At 37.1% G+C, this 18,063-nt stretch overlaps 3 protein-coding genes across 6 annotated transcripts in view; all 3 read left to right on the top strand.

Moving 5' to 3' along the window:
• LOC135105895 (myosin regulatory light chain sqh-like) lies at positions 1–3,610 on the top strand. Its single transcript, XM_064014541.1, has 5 exons — positions 1–154; positions 1,140–1,328; positions 1,844–1,944; positions 2,111–2,239; positions 2,771–3,610. The coding sequence occupies exons 2-5, from the start codon at positions 1,145–1,147 to the stop codon at positions 2,873–2,875; spliced, it is 519 nt and encodes a 172-aa protein (XP_063870611.1). The 5' UTR covers positions 1–154; positions 1,140–1,144; the 3' UTR covers positions 2,876–3,610.
• Positions 3,611–4,751: 1,141 nt separating this feature from the next.
• On the top strand, positions 4,752–12,639 carry LOC135105893 (serine/arginine-rich splicing factor 1B-like). Of its 4 annotated transcripts, none has more exons than XR_010271041.1 (5): positions 4,752–5,014; positions 8,344–8,513; positions 8,941–9,113; positions 10,873–11,267; positions 11,921–12,639. XR_010271041.1 is itself a non-coding variant. In XM_064014539.1 (4 exons), exons 1-4 carry the CDS (start codon positions 4,842–4,844, stop codon positions 11,074–11,076), a joined length of 720 nt encoding a protein of 239 aa, XP_063870609.1. In that variant the 5' UTR covers positions 4,752–4,841; the 3' UTR covers positions 11,077–12,639. The 4 variants fall into 4 exon arrangements, 2 of the variants coding, with proteins under 2 accessions (XP_063870609.1, XP_063870610.1); XR_010271042.1 differs by having other exon boundaries at positions 4,753–5,014; positions 10,882–11,267; XM_064014539.1 differs by having other exon boundaries at positions 10,873–12,639.
• A 1,572-nt stretch (positions 12,640–14,211) lies between these two features.
• LOC135105892 (E3 ubiquitin-protein ligase HECW2-like) overlaps positions 14,212–18,063 on the top strand; it is a 40,828-nt gene continuing 36,976 nt past the window's right edge. The window contains 2 exon segments of the mRNA XM_064014538.1: positions 14,212–14,430; positions 17,792–18,048. Of these exon segments, the coding sequence (XP_063870608.1) occupies positions 14,378–14,430; positions 17,792–18,048 (310 nt within the window). The 5' untranslated portion in view covers positions 14,212–14,377.

Here is an 18,063-nt window from a genome sequence, read left to right as displayed (position 1 = left end):
AGTATAATGAGGGAGAGGAGGGAGGGGAAGGTGATGGTGGTGGAGGGGTCCGGCAGATGGCGGGGTCGAGTCAGAGCTGAGTCAACATCCACCGGGATCACAGGCTTGGCAACACACTCCTAGCTCTCCTACTCGTGTTCCTCATAACATCAAGGTGAGGCTGTTTTCGGTAATTTAGCGAATATAACAGTGTTCCTTGTGCTATAGAAGCTAGATTGAAGAGGGAATGAGGGGTGGTGGGAGCGTGAATGGCACCTGAGTGGGTATGTGTCACCTGTGTGAGTGGATGGCGCAGTGCCTCATCGTGCCACACCCTCCTGCTTTCTCTGAGTGCGGTCACACCTTCTCAATTTCAGACACATACTCTGCCAGCACTCATGAATTAGAAAAATACGGGGACAGTATGGTCGAGAACTTAGTGATTTGTTGGATTAGTTTTCCTTATTTGGCAGTTAGGATTTCGCCTCTCCCGCCATGAGTGGAAACCTTACCATATAAGTCAACTAATAGGATGTGTGTGTGTGCGCGCGTAATTATAGATAATCTTAATTATTTCCTCATATGTGCCGCACACCAGAAATCTAACACTCGCATCATCCCAAGGTGGTGGTGTTTGATTCCTAATCTTAATATGCAGTTAATGAATCCGGTGAAAGCAGACTGTAGAACAGGTTAACTTTTGGTAAGATTTATAATAGAATAAACATGAGGCGATCGACATGAAGCTGGAAGTGGCAGGAGGCTGCTCTGTGACTGTGTGACTCATCTCCCCTCCCTCCTCACCTTTCTCTAAAACATACCCCCTTCCTCCCTTCCAAGAACAGCCCTCCTTGGTATGTGGCTCGGTATCAAGGTTATTAACCTTGATTTTAGTTACATACTTGACTTTACACTGTTACTCCAGTACTTGCTTGAAAAGGTCACAGGAAGTTTTCTCATGATTTCAAATGAAATTAGGCATTTGTTGATTTAATACTTGTGAATGCACTGTGTTTTCACTCCAATCAGATAAATGTACAGTCATTTTCTTGAACTAGGTTGTTCTCTTAACCATTTAGCAAAGTGACATTTTTAACACCACATTAAGTGTGAAGAGATTGTATAATAATAGTTCCACAATTTGCCATTTCTTTTTTCAGCCAAGATGTCGTCCCGCAAGGCAGGAAAGAAGATTGGAAAGAAGCGTGCCCAGCGAGCAACGAGCAATGTCTTTGCTATGTTTGATCAGGCTCAGATCCAGGAGTTCAAGGAAGCCTTCAATATGATTGACCAAAACCGTGACGGCTTCATTGACAAGGACGATCTCCATGACATGCTGGCTTCCCTAGGCAAGTTGAAGCTGAAAGACTGATGCCCAAGATTTTGTATATGCAAATATCCATTTTGGGATTTTCCAAAAACTTATCATGATTGGTAAAATAAATGTCAAGTGAAGTTTTCATTAAATCTAAAATTTACTTCAGTTAAGTGCTGGTGAATATGACAATCATCAGTTAAAGTTAACAAGTGTTTTACAAAATAAGAAGACTCTACTATCTCATCAGTGAAGGGCATTTCTATTCTAAATTTTCTATTACTTGACTCTTGCATGTATCATTATGAAAATCAAGAGAAGTCATTATGTGATATTAGACTCAGTTTAGAAGTGCCCTTCATTGTGGGATAGCAGATCTTTAGGTGATCCAAACACCTTTCATAATAGGTTACAAGTTCACCTTATTTAATTCAGAACTGCTGTTCATAATGCAGCAAATCAGTATAAAAACAATAGTTCATTGTAAATAAGTCATTTTTAATGATGGCCAGTCTAGTAGGTTTGTCATAACTTGTCACAATTCCCCAGGCAAAAACCCCACTGATGACTACCTCGAGGGAATGATGAATGAGGCACCAGGACCCATCAACTTCACAATGTTCCTTACACTGTTTGGTGACCGTTTGCAGGTTTGTTATAGATTTCAATATCCATTGGAAAATAAATGTATATAATCCCATAATATTTGAGCTACAACAAGGTTAATTTCTATTGCTATATTTTTTAATACAGTTAAGTTTAAAGGGTAACATTTTCATAGATAACAAAAAATCACATAGATTACCATGCTTACAGGGTACAGATCCTGAGGATGTCATCAAGAATGCATTTGGCTGCTTTGATGAGAACAACCAGGGCTACATCAATGAGGAGTACTTGAGGGAACTGCTGGTGTCCATGGGAGACCGATTCACGGATGAAGATGTACGTATACTGTGAGAGTTTGTAGATTTTAATTAATTACAGTGGCAGAGTGGTTTTGTGCCAGTAAAAAACAAGAGAAGTGGAGGAAAATATAGATGATAAGTGGAAGCCAATGTAAACTTCACATGTAAGATATCTGTATGATAATGGATGGCTGTGTGCCTTTCTATTCTGTTAGATGTTGCTTGCAAATTTAGATGGGATGTAAGGGTCAAGTATATCAATATCAGTCTTCATATTTTGTTTACTGTTTATTTATTATTCATCACTATTCTGTATGTTGTTTGTTTAAAAAACGTTTCACATTTATTATCCAGCAAATGTATCCAGATTTGCAAAAAGTAATCCTGCATCTACATGTTAATGAGATTAGAAAGATGCAGTTTCTCTTGTTAGACTTAGTGTTCTAAATCCCGATGATGGATACAAATCATTCATTGTTACTTTCCACTTTCAAATATGATCTGTGACATACCAGTTGTATTATGGAGAATTTTTAACACCTGTAGCACTGACAATATTTCTTGACAGGTTGATGAAATGTACCGTGAGGCTCCAATCAAGAACTCCATGTTTGACTATGTGGAGTTTACCCGTATCTTGAAGCATGGTGCCAAGGACCTGGAAGATCAGTGAGCTGCCGCTGCTACCACAATAAAGATATGCAGCCTTCCACTTGTAGCTTTACTTCCACAGTCATTAGCTGTTCAGTTTCAGCTTAAATGTTCCTTTACTTATTTTCAGTTGAGAGCTTGTATTTTATGTATTTAATAATCCTATAACTTAATTATTGAAAATATTTAAAGAAAGGCATAATATATCAATATATACTATAAGTAGCTCGAGTGTACAGATGCTGCAAAATTGAATTATTTACAACATTGTGGTTTTTAAGATTCATTTGCTTTATTGCTTGTGATTGTCATGATGTGATAAGAAACTTACCGACATTTTTATACATGTAGGTTTTGTAAAATTACCCATAGTTTTGTATAGTGATTTATATCAGGATTTGATTTATTGTCCATTGGACTTCATTGCAGGCAGGGCTCTCCCCCAAGTTTCCTTAAAGTTGACAGGTTATTTATTCAAAACATTGAATTTATTAGTATACTTCATAGTGCCTTAGAAGATTTAGAAATCAGTGGTTATTAATATGATAGACCTCTTAGCTACCAAAAGATCTTGAAATTTATTGTGAAATGTATGTATTCATTCCACATGAGGTATCTTCCAGTTGTCTTTTGTTTTCTGTACTTAAGCCCGGAGAACCTACTTTGGCTTGATAAATTTTGCATATTCATTCCAATATAACACTTTATACCAATTTTCATAATTCAGTATTTCGTAAATAAACAAAAACGCTATGGTTGTATGATTTTTCTTTCTTCCTCTAATGTTTATATAATTACGCATCTGCGCTGTGGATGCAGAGAACAATCCTGCTGCACTCTAGTATGTGTGGGAATTTATTGATCTGTTTGATTTTAACGCAATTTTCTTTGGCAAGTGCACACCACATATATAACGTGCTTTAAGACTGTGTTCATAATTTGACGAGGAAGAGTCTGTTAAATGTTCGTGGTCACCACTTGTGTAGGCGTACTTTTTTTTTTTTTTTTTTTTTTTTTTTATGCTTTACGATGTAATCAGCTGCACAGGCTCCCGTCAGTATATCAACCTCGCATTCTGCGTTTCATTATAGAACTTGTCTTGGTTATCAAGGTATTTATAATAAACAATCATCTGAAGATATCATATAATTAAATAGTTTACACATACGTTTCTATCCTTGTTCTTTACCGAAGATGATTTTTATTTGTATCAGTGTATGTGCATTTAGACAAAAAGCAGATGCATCTTTTCGATACAGGAGTTCACGTAGTGTGAAAGTGAGCTTTAGAACATTGTTTAGAAGACAAGTATCTCTCATTAATAAATCTGGTAAAACAGACACCCCTGATTGGGCCCCGCCGCCAAAACCCAAACCTACATGCAGTGGTGCCAACTACGAGAAACCTGCCTCGCTTCTAGTTACTGAATAAATAAATATCTACAGAAGGCTCTTTTCCCTTTGTGATGAATTCTGATGAATAATGTTATTGTGATATTGAAAACTTCGTAAAATTTGAAACATCTGTAAATTAGTAAAAAAAAAACCTGGTGGCCTACGTATGTATTCCTTATGAAGATACAAGAAAACACAAGTAGGTATTATGTATATATATATATATATATATATATATATATATATATATATATATATATATATATATATATATATATATATATATTGCCAGTAGGTCATTCATCATTATTCCAGTTCAATGAAATCTTGTAAGTGATTCACCGATATCCCCAGGTGTCAACAATAGCATATCCAAGAGTAATATAAATAGTAGTTAATCTCAGTCAAGATCAGCATAATTTACTATGAAATATTATGGGTCCAAATTCCACTTAGCTACAGGGACCACAGGCGCGCCGCCCGAGCGGCCGCGCCTCATTAATACCAGCCCGACCTGGCAACACTGGGCGAGGAGACGCCATTCTGAGGCAGCGAGGAGGACAGGACAGCGTGCATCACCGCTCTCTAGTAGCCATGTCTTACGGCCGAGGCAACAATGAGTGTCGCATATACGTGGGGAACCTGCCCCCGGACATCAGGACGAAAGATATTGAGGATCTGTTCTACAAATTTGGCAAAATTGTGTTTATAGATCTGAAGAACCGTCGCGGCCCGCCCTTCGCCTTCGTGGAGTTCGAGGACCCAAGGTTAGTCTGGAGGCTCTGGAGAGTAATTCATTAAATGCCCTTGTGCTTGTGCCTGCATTGTGGGTAATAAATCAGTAGTGGATGAAAATAACCTCTGCATTCGGGGAAAGGTTGATGTTGAGGCAAGCAGGTGAGGGCGTGTGCTGAGAGCGGATGGTCTGGGCGGGAACATCCTGGAGACAGGACGCCGAGACCTCGGTTGCCCTTTGTTGAGAAGGCTGCCCCTCTCACCGTCGTAGTACCCTTAGAACACCCCCACATTATTAACACAATATATGTGTATTTTGTAACATTATACATGATAAGATAAAGTAATTATCCATCAACAAACGGATCAAATAATCTCATTATGGTACTCTGCCCGTGAGGTGTGGTCCTTGCTGACAAGGCATGTTATTGCTATGGGAATATGAAGGTGAACATTTGAGGACGAGAATGTAACCTTATATTGCTGCTTAATTATATTGTTCTACATCTATTTTCATGCAGTTTTGTGAACATCCTGCAGGTACCCCATTTCACTTATAAACTTCCCTATATATTTTCATATAGGTAAATACTCCTCTCTCGGCCCCTTCCTAACTTACTGGACCCCTCATGAGGTAAACTAACCTCATCAGGTAATAAAGTAAACTAACTTAACGTTTTATAAGTTCCTAACTTGGGGAGGGGGCCTTTGCTATCCCTGAAATCCCCATAAGGTAAATTAACCTAACTTAACATTATGTAACCTCCTAAATGGTGGTATTGTGCCTCCCATGGACCCGCTTTGAGGTAAACTTATTATTAATTTCCAACAGGATGAAATTGGGCTAGAAATGCTCCTAACAGTGAGATGTAGGTCCTGTGAAGTTCTATTGTTATGTATGATGTATTGGTTGAAACAACAATAAAACCTACATTTATTCTGAAATATGGCCACAGCTCTACATAAATAACTTAGGGCTCCCTAAAAAAGTTGACAAAGTTGCACTATGCAACGTAAGGAACATGGTGTAAAATGGCAAACAGGTGCAAGCTTGTGGACTTGATTCACAGTGGCCGAATAGATGTTGAGATTTTTAATTTTTCAAACTCCATAGAGCTTTGTAGAATTGTGCACTTGTTTAACACTGGTTGCTTTTGAATTTTTCCTTGCCGTCTTATTATATGGATGTTGCCATTTTTTCAGTCATATTTTTTTCCATTTTTTTTTTTTCCAGTTCATTATGGGTATTTTTTTTTTTTTTTTGTTGCCTTGTGATCTGAAAATGTAGTGGTGGCAGCACATATAACAAGGTAAAAATGTGTTATTTACCAATCTTGCATACTAATGAACAACTAGAATTTGATAAATATTAAATTTCTTGCCCATTTCTTGTTGGACTTTTTTCCCTGCTGGTTTTTAATTAATCTGTTGTTTTCTCCATAAATCTTCCCCCCTCCCCAGAATTGTCAATTTGCAACAAAAACAACTAACAGATTAATACAAAATGCACTGAAATTTACCAGGAAAACAATTTTCTTGTTTTCACAGATAACACTTGCCTGATAATACAACTGTTACCCCACTCCTCCCCTCTGGAAAGTAATGATTTTGAAAAGGAACGAGTTATCAATAAATGCAAAACACGCTTAATTTTGAGAAAAGGAAAATAAGTTTGTCTTCGTAAAGGCATAGAATAATGTGTCACTGTTCATAACAACACATTTTGGTTACTCGCTATGAAATGTTCCTGTGTCCTCATGCCAGGTGTTACACCAAATTTAATCAAATCTAACTTAACTAAACCTAACATAACAAAACTAAACCTAATCTAGCCATGAAGTTTTGAAAAAAAAAAAAAAAAAATCCTGATAGGGCAGCATTCCATTCACACTCACATTCGTTTTCTGGCCTTCTTGCAGGCTATCGTCACCCTGGTACTTCACACTTGCAGCTGAATACTGCCCACATAAAAAAAAAGTCAATCTCAAGTATTTTTGTGAAATTGGGCAATACTCGCATGTTATTAAAATTATCTTCAGTGCAGAGACTTCCTCAGACTGGTTCAAATTCAGGCTTCTCTGATAAAATTGGCATTTTTTTTTCCTCTCTCTCTCTCTCTCTCTCTCTCTCTCTCTCTCTCTCTCTCTCTCTCTCTCTCTCTCTCTCTCTCTCTCTCTCTCTCTCTCTCTCTCTCTCTCTCTCTCTCTCTCTCTCTCTCCACTTTTGTGGCATTGTCTTCATTCAAAGAAACCAATCAGTGTGCTAAGATCACTCACCGGAGTGTGACATGCACATAGGAACATGTGCATCACCATTCAGTAGACAGAACTAATGATTTAATGTCTCATGGGGTAATGTGTCACTCCAGGCAGTAGTCTGGGTGCACTAAGGATAAAATTTAAAAAATTGCTAGTGGCTCTATAATAAGTTTCCGATGCATATATATAGGATTAAAAATACTCGGGATGAAAGGATTTATCCAACAAATGTTCCTCCTACAAGAGACATGTTAGGGCTTCCTGGACCATGGTGGAAGGTTTTACACAGAACTTGGTGAGTCTGAAATGGTCTCCCACATGCTAATGATAATCCCCCCCTTCTTGAGTTTCCACCAATGGGAAATTCTCTCTCTCTCTCTCTCTCTCTCTCTCTCTCTCTCTCTCTCTCTCTCTCTCTCTCTCTCTCTCTCTCTCTCTCTCTCTCTCTCTCTCTCTCTCTCTCTCTCTCTCTCTCTCTCTCTCTCTCTCTCCTCACTATCAAAACAACAATACAAAAAAAATCACACTGACCTCGAACATCCCTGGCTTGCCCTGGCCTGCCTGGCATTGCCATTTCTTGCTGCATTGTTCATGCTTGAATTCATTGCATATATTCTGATGTTGCATAGCATGTTCTTTCAACCACTTTACATTGAAAACAATAATGTACCAGGAATTAATAGGCAAAACTTATTTTAATCAAAATTTAAGAAGAAATTGACATGGCAACAATATGCTTGCCACCCTGCCACTTGGCCTGAAGGTGTTGGTCTGGCTGGTGATGGTGTAGATAGGGGATAGTGTGACCAAGGCCCAAATTTACTTCAAATGTGCTTCTATGTACACACACACACACACACACACACACACTGTTCTGTAGGACTGTTTACACATGCAGAAGGGTGTGATTTCTAGCCTTAGCTTGTGCAGGTCATAATTCCTTTTGTCCATGTCCTATAACTATTTTCCATAAGTTTCTGCCCAGCCCAGGATTTGAACAAAGGATTACTTGGTTTTTTAGTTTGAGTTAGCAAATTGCAGCAGCAAATTGCATCACCACAGAAGTACTGTAATTTTTTAACAATATTCTTTATTGTATTCAGGGATGCAGAGGATGCAGTACATTCACGTGATGGATACGACTATGATGGCTATCGCCTTCGTGTGGAATTCCCCCGCAACAGCCTTCCTGGGGCAGCCCGGGGTGGATCTGGCAGGGGCAGGGGGAGGGGACCTCCAGCTCGTCGTTCACAGTACAGAGTGCTTGTTACAGGTTTGTAGGAGTGTTGGAGTTTCAGTATGCATGTATATTTTTTCACCCATTAGAAATGTATGTGATGCAAATGTTGCTATGTATGATACAAGGTGTCACTTTGTTTGTATTTTATAAAGCTTAATTTTTTTCTAAAATACAGGGGATAAATGTATCAGAGATGCTTCAGCAATCTCATGAGAAAAAATATAGAAAATTATTTTTCCTGTAGTAATAAAAAATTATTGATGGGTAATATTAATTTATGCTTGTGTGCACGAGTTTTCTGGATGTCATTGACTATTTCAAAGTTAGTATGTAATTGGCATTAGTATGTAATGATACCTGTGAGCTAACTTGAGCTTATGCATTCTACATTTACTTCAGGGAGTGATTTAGTAGATTACATTATTTTATAATATTTGACACTTGTTTCCTTTTCTTTCAGGGCTGCCTCCTACAGGTAGCTGGCAGGACTTGAAGGACCATATGCGTGAGGCTGGTGATGTCTGCTATGCTGATGTGTACAAGGATGGTACTGGGGTAGTGGAGTTCCTTCGCTATGAGGATATGAAATATGCTGTCAAAAAGCTGGATGATTCAAAGTTCCGCTCCCATGAGGTAAATACATGCTGGTGATACATTTTTATTAAACTGAGTGAGGCTGTGTGCATTATACCTGATAGAAAGCCACTGTGGTTGAATTTGGCTCTACTGCATATTCTGCATTATGAACATTTGTCTGTCAAAAAATTGATAACCAAGGAGATAGTAGATCCATAAGGGTGAAAAGGTGTAGGAAGCTAAGTTTATTGTGGATTCATTAGCCCTGTGATTGGGGAGAGTGAGTATTGCATATAACACTGCTCTTCCTGTGTGAGCTTATGAAGACCCAGTTTACTCATTGTACTAGCAACTGACAGGATCTGAGACATAGCAGCTTGTCAGTTCAAGGGCAGTGTTTTATGTGCTCATGAAACAGAAAAAAAGAGCAATTAAAAGTGAAAACTTAATGCAAATGAACACTGGGAATGTGAATATTAAATTTTATGTATGTCCTTGCAGTGGTCTTGCCAAGTGCAAAAAATACAAACGAGTAAATAAATAAAATAGATGATAAAGATATCACTAGTGGTTCAAGACTTCTACGGTTTTTAATATTCTCAATATATCTTTGGCTGCTTTATGAATTTGGTGCTTGTTTGGTCAGTTTTTTCTATATTTCTTCATTTACTGTTGGTAGAACATTTTTATGAGATCTACAGTGTGATACCTTCTGGTAACTAATATAAGAGCAATCTGCTGATGGAATAATTCATAATTTCACCAATGGACATTTAGTCAACATTTCCTGCAGTGATACCAACCCACCCCTGCTATTATATCTGTCGCCAGACCACACAAATTTAATAACAAAGCTAAATAAGACCTCAAAATACATTGTGCTTGTAACATTTTTGTCTTAGAATAACATGTACCTTCACCTCAAGCAGTATCTCCAGAAAAACATGTTACACCCTGTATAGATAGATGTTCCTTTACTCCCTCCCTCTGCCATTACTAACCCAAGTAAGAACCCTGACAGTACATGTTAAAATGTCTAAAATATTTTGGACATCATAGTGGTCTTGCTCAAATTGAAAGGAGGATAACTTTCATGTCTTCACCATCATTGTTGCAATCACGTAGGTAATGACTTTTAACGTGGATCAATCCTCAACTCTGCCACCAAGAGGCCTAAAGAGGGAATGTTACTGGGAGCGTGAATGTATATGCCTTATCTCATCTGACCACTCTGGGGGAATAGTGGTGTGATAACATTGATTTTTTGTGGAAATAATTTGTTTGTTGTAGATATTTTATATATGGACATCAAAGAGAGATGTTGCATAGTGATTGGCTTGCTTTTAATCTGAATATCATTTCCTTCCTTGAAAGAGAAGATACTTATTTCTGGCATTCTAGTGATACTATATGTAGAGTGACATTTTTGTTTCAATAGAATACACAAGAAGAGGAAGTATGCAAGGTTTGTTACAAATTAATCATGCCTTTGAATGGAGAGCAATCTTTTCCAATGAGTAAAGCTTTGCATATTACTATGGTGACCATCTTATGGAAGTTTAATAATTGATGATGACTTCGATAAATGAAAATGATTAGTTCCAGAGCATTTCTGAGTTCTTATTTTGCTGACTTCACAATGCTTATTTATATAATGATTGAAATTGATTATTATTAATGGAAGAGTTACTGGTTGTTTCATGTCTGATGGAACAACTTTAAGAATTACATTGTGTACTTGTTTTTAGAGATGAACAATTGTTCATGATTTTGTCATTTCAAAGTATCAAGGATACTTGAGTGCTTACAATTCTAGCAATTACAGGGTGAGAATTCCTACATTCGTGTGAAGGAGGACTATGGTGGGTCCAGTCCAGCATCTGGTGGAGGCCGTGGGAGGTCAAGATCACGCTCCAGGTCCCCACGGGGATACAGGGGCTCCCCAACATACTCCCCTGTGCGGCGCTCATATTCAAGATCACCCTCAAGGTCAAGGTCCCGGTCCAGGGACCGCTACTAAGTCTACGGCTTGTCGTGGTGCAGACCCTAGAAGACACCTGGCAGGAATTGGATGGGCACTTGGCTGACCTGTCATGTAGCCAAGCTGCCAGCCATGGCCTGCAGGGGCACAACAGGCTGGGGACAGTGTGCCCTGCGCTGACTTGACTCTCTGGGCCCATGCAGTCTGTAACCGGGATTGGAGGACGTCAGGTCTGCACAGTTGCCAGTCACACGTCCCACTTGCCCTTTGATTATTGGTTGTCTTCATACTGTTAGGTTTTGGTGAGAGGGAGAGTGTGTGGCACTCAATCCACAACTTGACTGATTTTCATTTTAATAGAGTGCCACATGTAAATACTTTGGAAACAAATTCATATATGACTACCATAAACATATTCGCTTTAAGAGTCTTATAGAAGATTTGGAATTTTTTGTACTTTTGAACAAATTTTGATAGACTTAAGATAACTCAATTTGGAGTAGGTTTATGCAGTTCTTTAGTGAGCATGCTTAGTGCAAGGAAAAGTTAACTTTTGTATACAAAGGGCAAGTAAACTTTAGATATATAAGATGTATTCATAACATTTATTGTGACAACATTATAGGTTACTTAAAGATTAAGTTCCTTTCTTTAACATCTTATGCTAATGATTATCTTATGTTCTCACATTCCATTCTTACTCCTCAACTGAAGTATTCTTTTCTCTGATTTTCCCTGGTGTTCAGTGTCACCGAATAACATTTTGATTAAAATGGATAATAAAATTCGCCTTCGAATGGATTTTGTATTGAACGAAGCTTGACCCATACACTGTAGCTCTCAATTTATCTGAGACTAATTGTTTGTTTTTCTTTCTACACAGTCCCGTAGCTAGTAGGCTGCTGCAATATGGCCATCCTTCCTGCCAAATTATCGTAGATTTTGGAAAGCTAGGATTTGAGAAGTGGAGGAGGAGCATTCACAATGGCGTGGACGAGAGGCTCAATCGGAGTGAAAGGCTCAGGAGGATACAATGCCGCAGCAAGCTAGCAAGGGGAGAATCACACTTTGGATAACTTGGATCACATTGGATGGGATGCTCTCATAAGGATCTCACTTGGATTTACCATGGATAGAAAAAGGAGGATATTTCGGGGACATGTTCTGCGCTCAGAGGATCTCACTGGAGGATCATGGATCACTTGTGGATAAGGATTTGAAACATTCAAGGGATTCGCCAAGTAGCAAAGGACTGGATTTGTGAGTTAAGGATTCACCTTCCCCCCCCTTCATTGCCTGAACTTATAACTAATTTCCCGCCATAGTCCTCTACTTAGTACAAATTTACAGGTTACCAGTCACTAGATTTTTCTTTTCTTTTACTGGGTTGATTAAGCAAGAAAATTTCCTAACAATATAACAAACTTTGAATATCCAGAAACATAATTATTTGAAGTTTGACCAGAATTGATACCGTAAGGGGAAGTTGGCAAGGAAGAACGGATTTCACTTGTTATTAATCAGCTTCTTTTTTGCAGCAGCAATATCCCTCATGGTCTTCTGTTAAGCAACAGTGAACTCAACAATAAAAGGCTGTTGTGACACAGACTTTTCTGTAACCTTTTATGAAGTGAAATAGTTTTGTCTCACAGAGGATTTCAACATTAAATATATACTGCATACTTGATTACAAGTAAAGGTATAATGTGTTAAAATAGTCCTGCATAAGCACACTTGATTAAAGTAATCTTAATGAGTTGGGGTAAGATCTATACATGCTTCATACATACTACATGCTACATACTTCCAGAAGTGTGGGTAGCCAAAACAAGGCACAACTTGTGCATTCACACCATTCCCTTAGCCCCTTGGTACCCAACAGAAAAAATGCTCTTGCCCTCATCTTAAGCCTCACACAACATTGTAATGCAGTATATAGAGATACTTTACCCTTGTCAAGAAGATACTTGCTTTCCAATCCTAATATGTCCCAAGGTATATAGCTAGTGTATAGCTATTATAATGATGTCTCCAGTTCACCTAAGAATAATTACATGCACAAGATTATCCTGTCGTAAAGACATTGCAATCTTAGAATTATGCTCATTCATGATTCATTCAGATCTCAAAATCAAGTTAGGATTCTATTGCTAGCTATAATGTCAGCATTTAGTTTCATATTTTGTGCCTGAGGTAAGGAATTGGTTGTTTATACTCGTAAATAATCTTTTTCACCAGTCTATAGGGGACTTTCCTTACATAGACAGACTATATATATATATATATATATATATATATATATATATATATATATATATATATATATATATATATATATATATATATATATATATATATATATATATGTGTGTGTGTGTGTGTGTGTAAAAAAAAAAAAGCTTGAATATGCTATTTATGTGAAGTTTTCTATTTCAACATGAAATATATAAGAACGATATATAATAGTCTTCCGTAAGAATTTCGCACGCGTTTGGGGTAAATAAGATTAATTAAAAAAAATGCCGCCGTGTTGATATTCCCATGCTTCCTAAGGTTGCACTGCCTTCCTAAATTCATGAAGAATATATATATATATATATATATATATATATATATATATATATATATATATATATATATATATATATATATATATATATATATATATATATATATATATATATATATATATATATATTGGCGGAGAGGTGAAGAGTAATTTTAATATCGTTTGAGGCAGATACGGTTTTTTTTTTTCGTAGATATCAACATAATATTCATGGTGAGTTTTTAAAATTTCGATTTTTTTTTATATAATAATAGCTTAGACATGATATTGTCCCAAAAATTAAAATTATTTAACTCCGTGATATATCCTGCTATTTGATTTTGACAGGTTTTTATTGTTTTGCTACTCAGTAAGTGAAAAAAAAAAGACTATTGCACATAAGCTCCTTCACATATATATATACTCTCCCTGACATTTTTTTCATTAAAGTTCCAATAATATATTTCAAGACACAAATTTTGACATCATATGAAAAAAGAGATAATGATTAAAGAAAAACAAAATATAATTTATGATTCTGAAACACATCATTATTTGGTGTGTTACAAATATCAGTTCCTGTTTATGACATTCGAATTTTCCAAAGACTTTGCGTGTTGTTGACATTCACCCATTTTGTTTACTATTGATTTGTGTCCGGCCCATGCTGTATACCGACTTTTTCCACTCTGACAACCTCTATATAGGTATGGTACTAATAAAACCCAGCCTTATGGTTAGCAGCGAAGCCAAATAATACCTCCAAGATGTAGATAAAGGACGCAAACAGTAATGGAGATGAGGGGCCGCCCGAGCACCGCTGATGGAGACGCTGGCAAGTACCCGTGAGTCTGAGGCACAGTGCTGGGGAGGCTCGCTGCTACTGGCGAGGAGGCACACGTGGGCCACTGTTAAGGAGATATGACACTTCAAATTAAACATAATGACATGCCTAACTTGTACCTCTCAGACTAGTTTAAGTTCATCCAATGCATCCTCTCCTAATGTAACTGAAATATTCTCACATATAACATTCTTGAATATTATTTCAGTTTTCAACACCTTCCAGGTGTTATTCATTTCATAGTACAAATCTCGTCAGTCAACTATTTCGACTGTTCAAGTAGGTTGGCAAATTTATAAATAGTGGTAATGACTTTTTTTTTTTAAGTCTGGGGATTTCCAGGATATAAATCTCTGAGTCAGCAAGTCAGTTCTGACAGGTTTGAACTGATTCTTACATATCCTTAATTTTTTGGTTATAAGGAAATGGTCAGGTTAGGTTAGGAGACTGCATGTCAGTTTTGGAATATTATGTAATGGAGTTAGGACAAGTGGTACACCTGACCTTTGCTGGGCAAATTTGATAGGTAATTATTTATAGTAGGTCCATCAAACAAGCTAGGAACCTGGTGGGAAAGCAGGATTTTAGGGTGGGAATGACAAATTATGCCAAATTTGGACATTCAGGAAATGCCTAAGGATAAAATGCCATATTTTGAAAACTCAGGAAATTTCTAGCCTGATCTAGTTTTCCCTAAACAAACCTAACAAGTGAGGGGCTTTGCTCCCCCTGTACCCCTAGCTTAAGGACACTAATGTAACCTTATCTTACCTAACCTATCCTAACCTAACTTGGGGGGGCTTTGCCCCCAATACCCCCTTAAAGACACTAACTTAACCTAACTGTATAACATAATAGGAAGTGGAAGGTCCAGGATGTTGTTGGTCCACCTTTTCCTCGTCCTCAGAGGGTACTGGCACCACTAATTGTTCAGCACAAGATTGATTTTGGCAAAACATCATGCAATCTAAAGAACTGTACACCAAGTCATCACACCTGAATGTCTTATGCACATATCCAAACCATGTTTTTTTCCACACTTTTTGCATTTTTCTCTGGCAGTAAGTCGTGTTTCACTATGAGGTTCTGTAGGCCTTCACAGTCCTTGTAATAAGTGCCTACAAAGTCCCTGTAGGACAAGTAACAGCCTTCATAAGACGAGGGGAAATGATCGCAAGGGTGTGGTTCATTGGTTGCTGTGTTGAAAAATTATGGTCTGCTTTCCATGGAATGCCTGATGTTTCCCTAAAATAAAGGAAGCCTATAAATGAATCTTCAGTGGAAACTTCCTCTTGTAATTGGGCTTAGCAATGGTGGCCTGTGATTGGCCCAAGGCTCTATAAACACAGTAACAAATCGTACTACACTGCTATCCACATTTCCCACTGAAAAACAATGGAGTCATTTCTATATTAATTCTTTAGCTGTGAGGAGCTAGCTGGATCTCACACATTCTTGGAAGCATTGCACACATACTAGGCACTGCCCTGCAAAGATTTATAACTTTATGGCAAGGCCATAAAGTCTCATAAAACATACATGAGTTTTGCTATTGTGTGGGACATGGACTTGTTAGAAAGATTAACCACTTGATATTCAGTTAGAAGTGAGATAATTTAGAAAGAAAGGGTTGTCTTCTTCATTTTAAAAAATTACCAAAATGAAATAGTTTTTGTTTTGGAAGTAGAAATGTATAGTTCTCAAAAAAAAATATACTCAAAAGTCATTACTATAAAAAACAATTACCATATCAGTTCAAAATGCATCAGAGAATATTAGAATAGAATGGATTTATGTAGAAATCTGAAGAATTTAGCATTCTAAAAATTTACTTATTCTGGAAGCTAGCTGAGTTATGCCCTTGGATCCACTTCTCTGTTATGTAATGAACTAGGTGGTGGTAGTGGTGGTGGCAGCAATTTTACCAGACTGAGTTTTAGCTTCAGCATCATCCATCAGGTCCTGATATTTTCCTTCTTTATCTGCATTTACTTTAAATCTACTCCATTTATAATTTAACATATTTTAAGAAAGCATGAACCAATTTGACTTGGATCATTATCATGCTTGTCCCTGATTACTTGAATTATCTTCTAAGTCAATCTTGGACACCATTCTTGTTGAAATTTTTGTTGCAAGTTATTGTACTGTTTGTTTTCAGTTGTCATTGGTTATCAGAATCCAGTGGCATCAGTTAGAGGAGGATATATGTGCTATTGAATTTATTCTGGAACATACATATTAGATCACATGAAAATCAGTCACCAAAGTTATTTGTAGGCTGAGCTGGAGCAGGTTGGGATAAATAAAGTTACCTATCTAATACATCCTAACCTAATCTTAGATTAATCTAATCTAAGGTAACTGCATCCACTCAAAAAATAGCTGGGAGTGACTGATTGTCACATGCTCCAACTTATCCCTCTAACATTATTAGAGAATGAGCAGTGTGTTGGGAGATTACATGGCATTATGCAGGGTTAGGGTGGACCTTGCAGGTGCTATATATGCACTGTAGATGCCATTTGAAGTGTAATATTATTGCAGAAATATATTATTATTATTATTATTATTATTATTATTATTATTATTATTATTATTATTAATTATTTCATTTATTTATTAATAAAATTTTCTGCATCTGTGATGATTAAGCTAATATATATATATATATATATATATATATATATATATATATATATATATATATATATATATATATATATATATATATATATATATATATATATATATATATATATATATATATATATATATATATATATATATATATATATATATATATATATATATATATATATATATATATATATATATATATATATATATATATATATATATATATATTACAGCCAGTTAGCACCTTTATAGGTACAGATTCTGAATTTACTAATGATAAAGTAAAGTCACAGATTTTATCAAAATGAAAAATCTTATTAGGAATTAGATTTCTAAAATTAAAAGACCATGAATTTCTAAAATCCAGAGTAGAATAACATGCAACTTTAGACTGTACAGTATAGGAAGGATGCAGTAAACAGAAAAGAAACTGTTGATGTGCCTTCATAAAGTATAAAGTGATGACTTTGACTTCTTACAAACACATTATAACAGAAAGATACTAAAGGTACCTAACTAAATACATCCAACTGTCATGTGAGGTTTAGCTGCCCAATGCGTGCAGGTCAAGTTCTGTCATGAAGGTGGAGACAGCATATTACTTGCCACCTTTACATTTGTTACGAGATATCAATGTGTAAACTAAAAGAAATATTTATGAGCCTAAACAAGAAGTCTGGTTCTTATGGCTACCATTCAAAGGAACTGTGTTGTTGTTTCAGATGGACTAGAGGGTGGCGTGGGGGGCAGCAACGGTGGTGGGGGGCGGCAACAGCAGCAATGTCACGATGCGATGGTCCAGCCACCAGCCTCCCAGACCCCTCTGCTACCAGTGCCCCCCCCACCACTACCCCCTGCTGCCTCACCCTCTCACGTAGCTGCATTGGGGCCAGTTCCTGTGAGACTGTGACTGTCAGGTGGTCTATGCCCCCTGACCGTGCTGCCTCACCCCATGACTGGCTGGGCCTCTATGTAGCAGGTGAGTACTGTATCC

The sequence above is a fragment of the Scylla paramamosain genome, chromosome 12, assembly GCF_035594125.1.
Source record: "Scylla paramamosain isolate STU-SP2022 chromosome 12, ASM3559412v1, whole genome shotgun sequence".
In the NCBI taxonomy this organism is placed as follows: Eukaryota; Metazoa; Arthropoda; class Malacostraca; order Decapoda; family Portunidae; genus Scylla; species Scylla paramamosain.
The sequence above is the reverse complement of the archived record's forward strand: the minus strand, read 5'-3'. Positions and strand labels throughout refer to the sequence as shown.

Coding starts and splice junctions, on each gene's coding strand:
- LOC135105895 (XM_064014541.1), top strand. CDS start 1,145: ATGTCGTCCCGCAAGGCAGGAAAGAAGATTGGAAAGAAGCGTGCCCAG. Junction 1,945..2,110: donor TGTTTGGTGACCGTTTGCAG/GTTTGTTATAGA, acceptor CCATGCTTACAG/GGTACAGATCCTGAGGATGT. Junction 2,240..2,770: donor ACCGATTCACGGATGAAGAT/GTACGTATACTG, acceptor ATTTCTTGACAG/GTTGATGAAATGTACCGTGA.
- LOC135105893 (XM_064014539.1), top strand. CDS start 4,842: ATGTCTTACGGCCGAGGCAACAATGAGTGTCGCATATACGTGGGGAAC. Junction 5,015..8,343: donor GTGGAGTTCGAGGACCCAAG/GTTAGTCTGGAG, acceptor TATTGTATTCAG/GGATGCAGAGGATGCAGTAC. Junction 8,514..8,940: donor GTACAGAGTGCTTGTTACAG/GTTTGTAGGAGT, acceptor CTTTTCTTTCAG/GGCTGCCTCCTACAGGTAGC.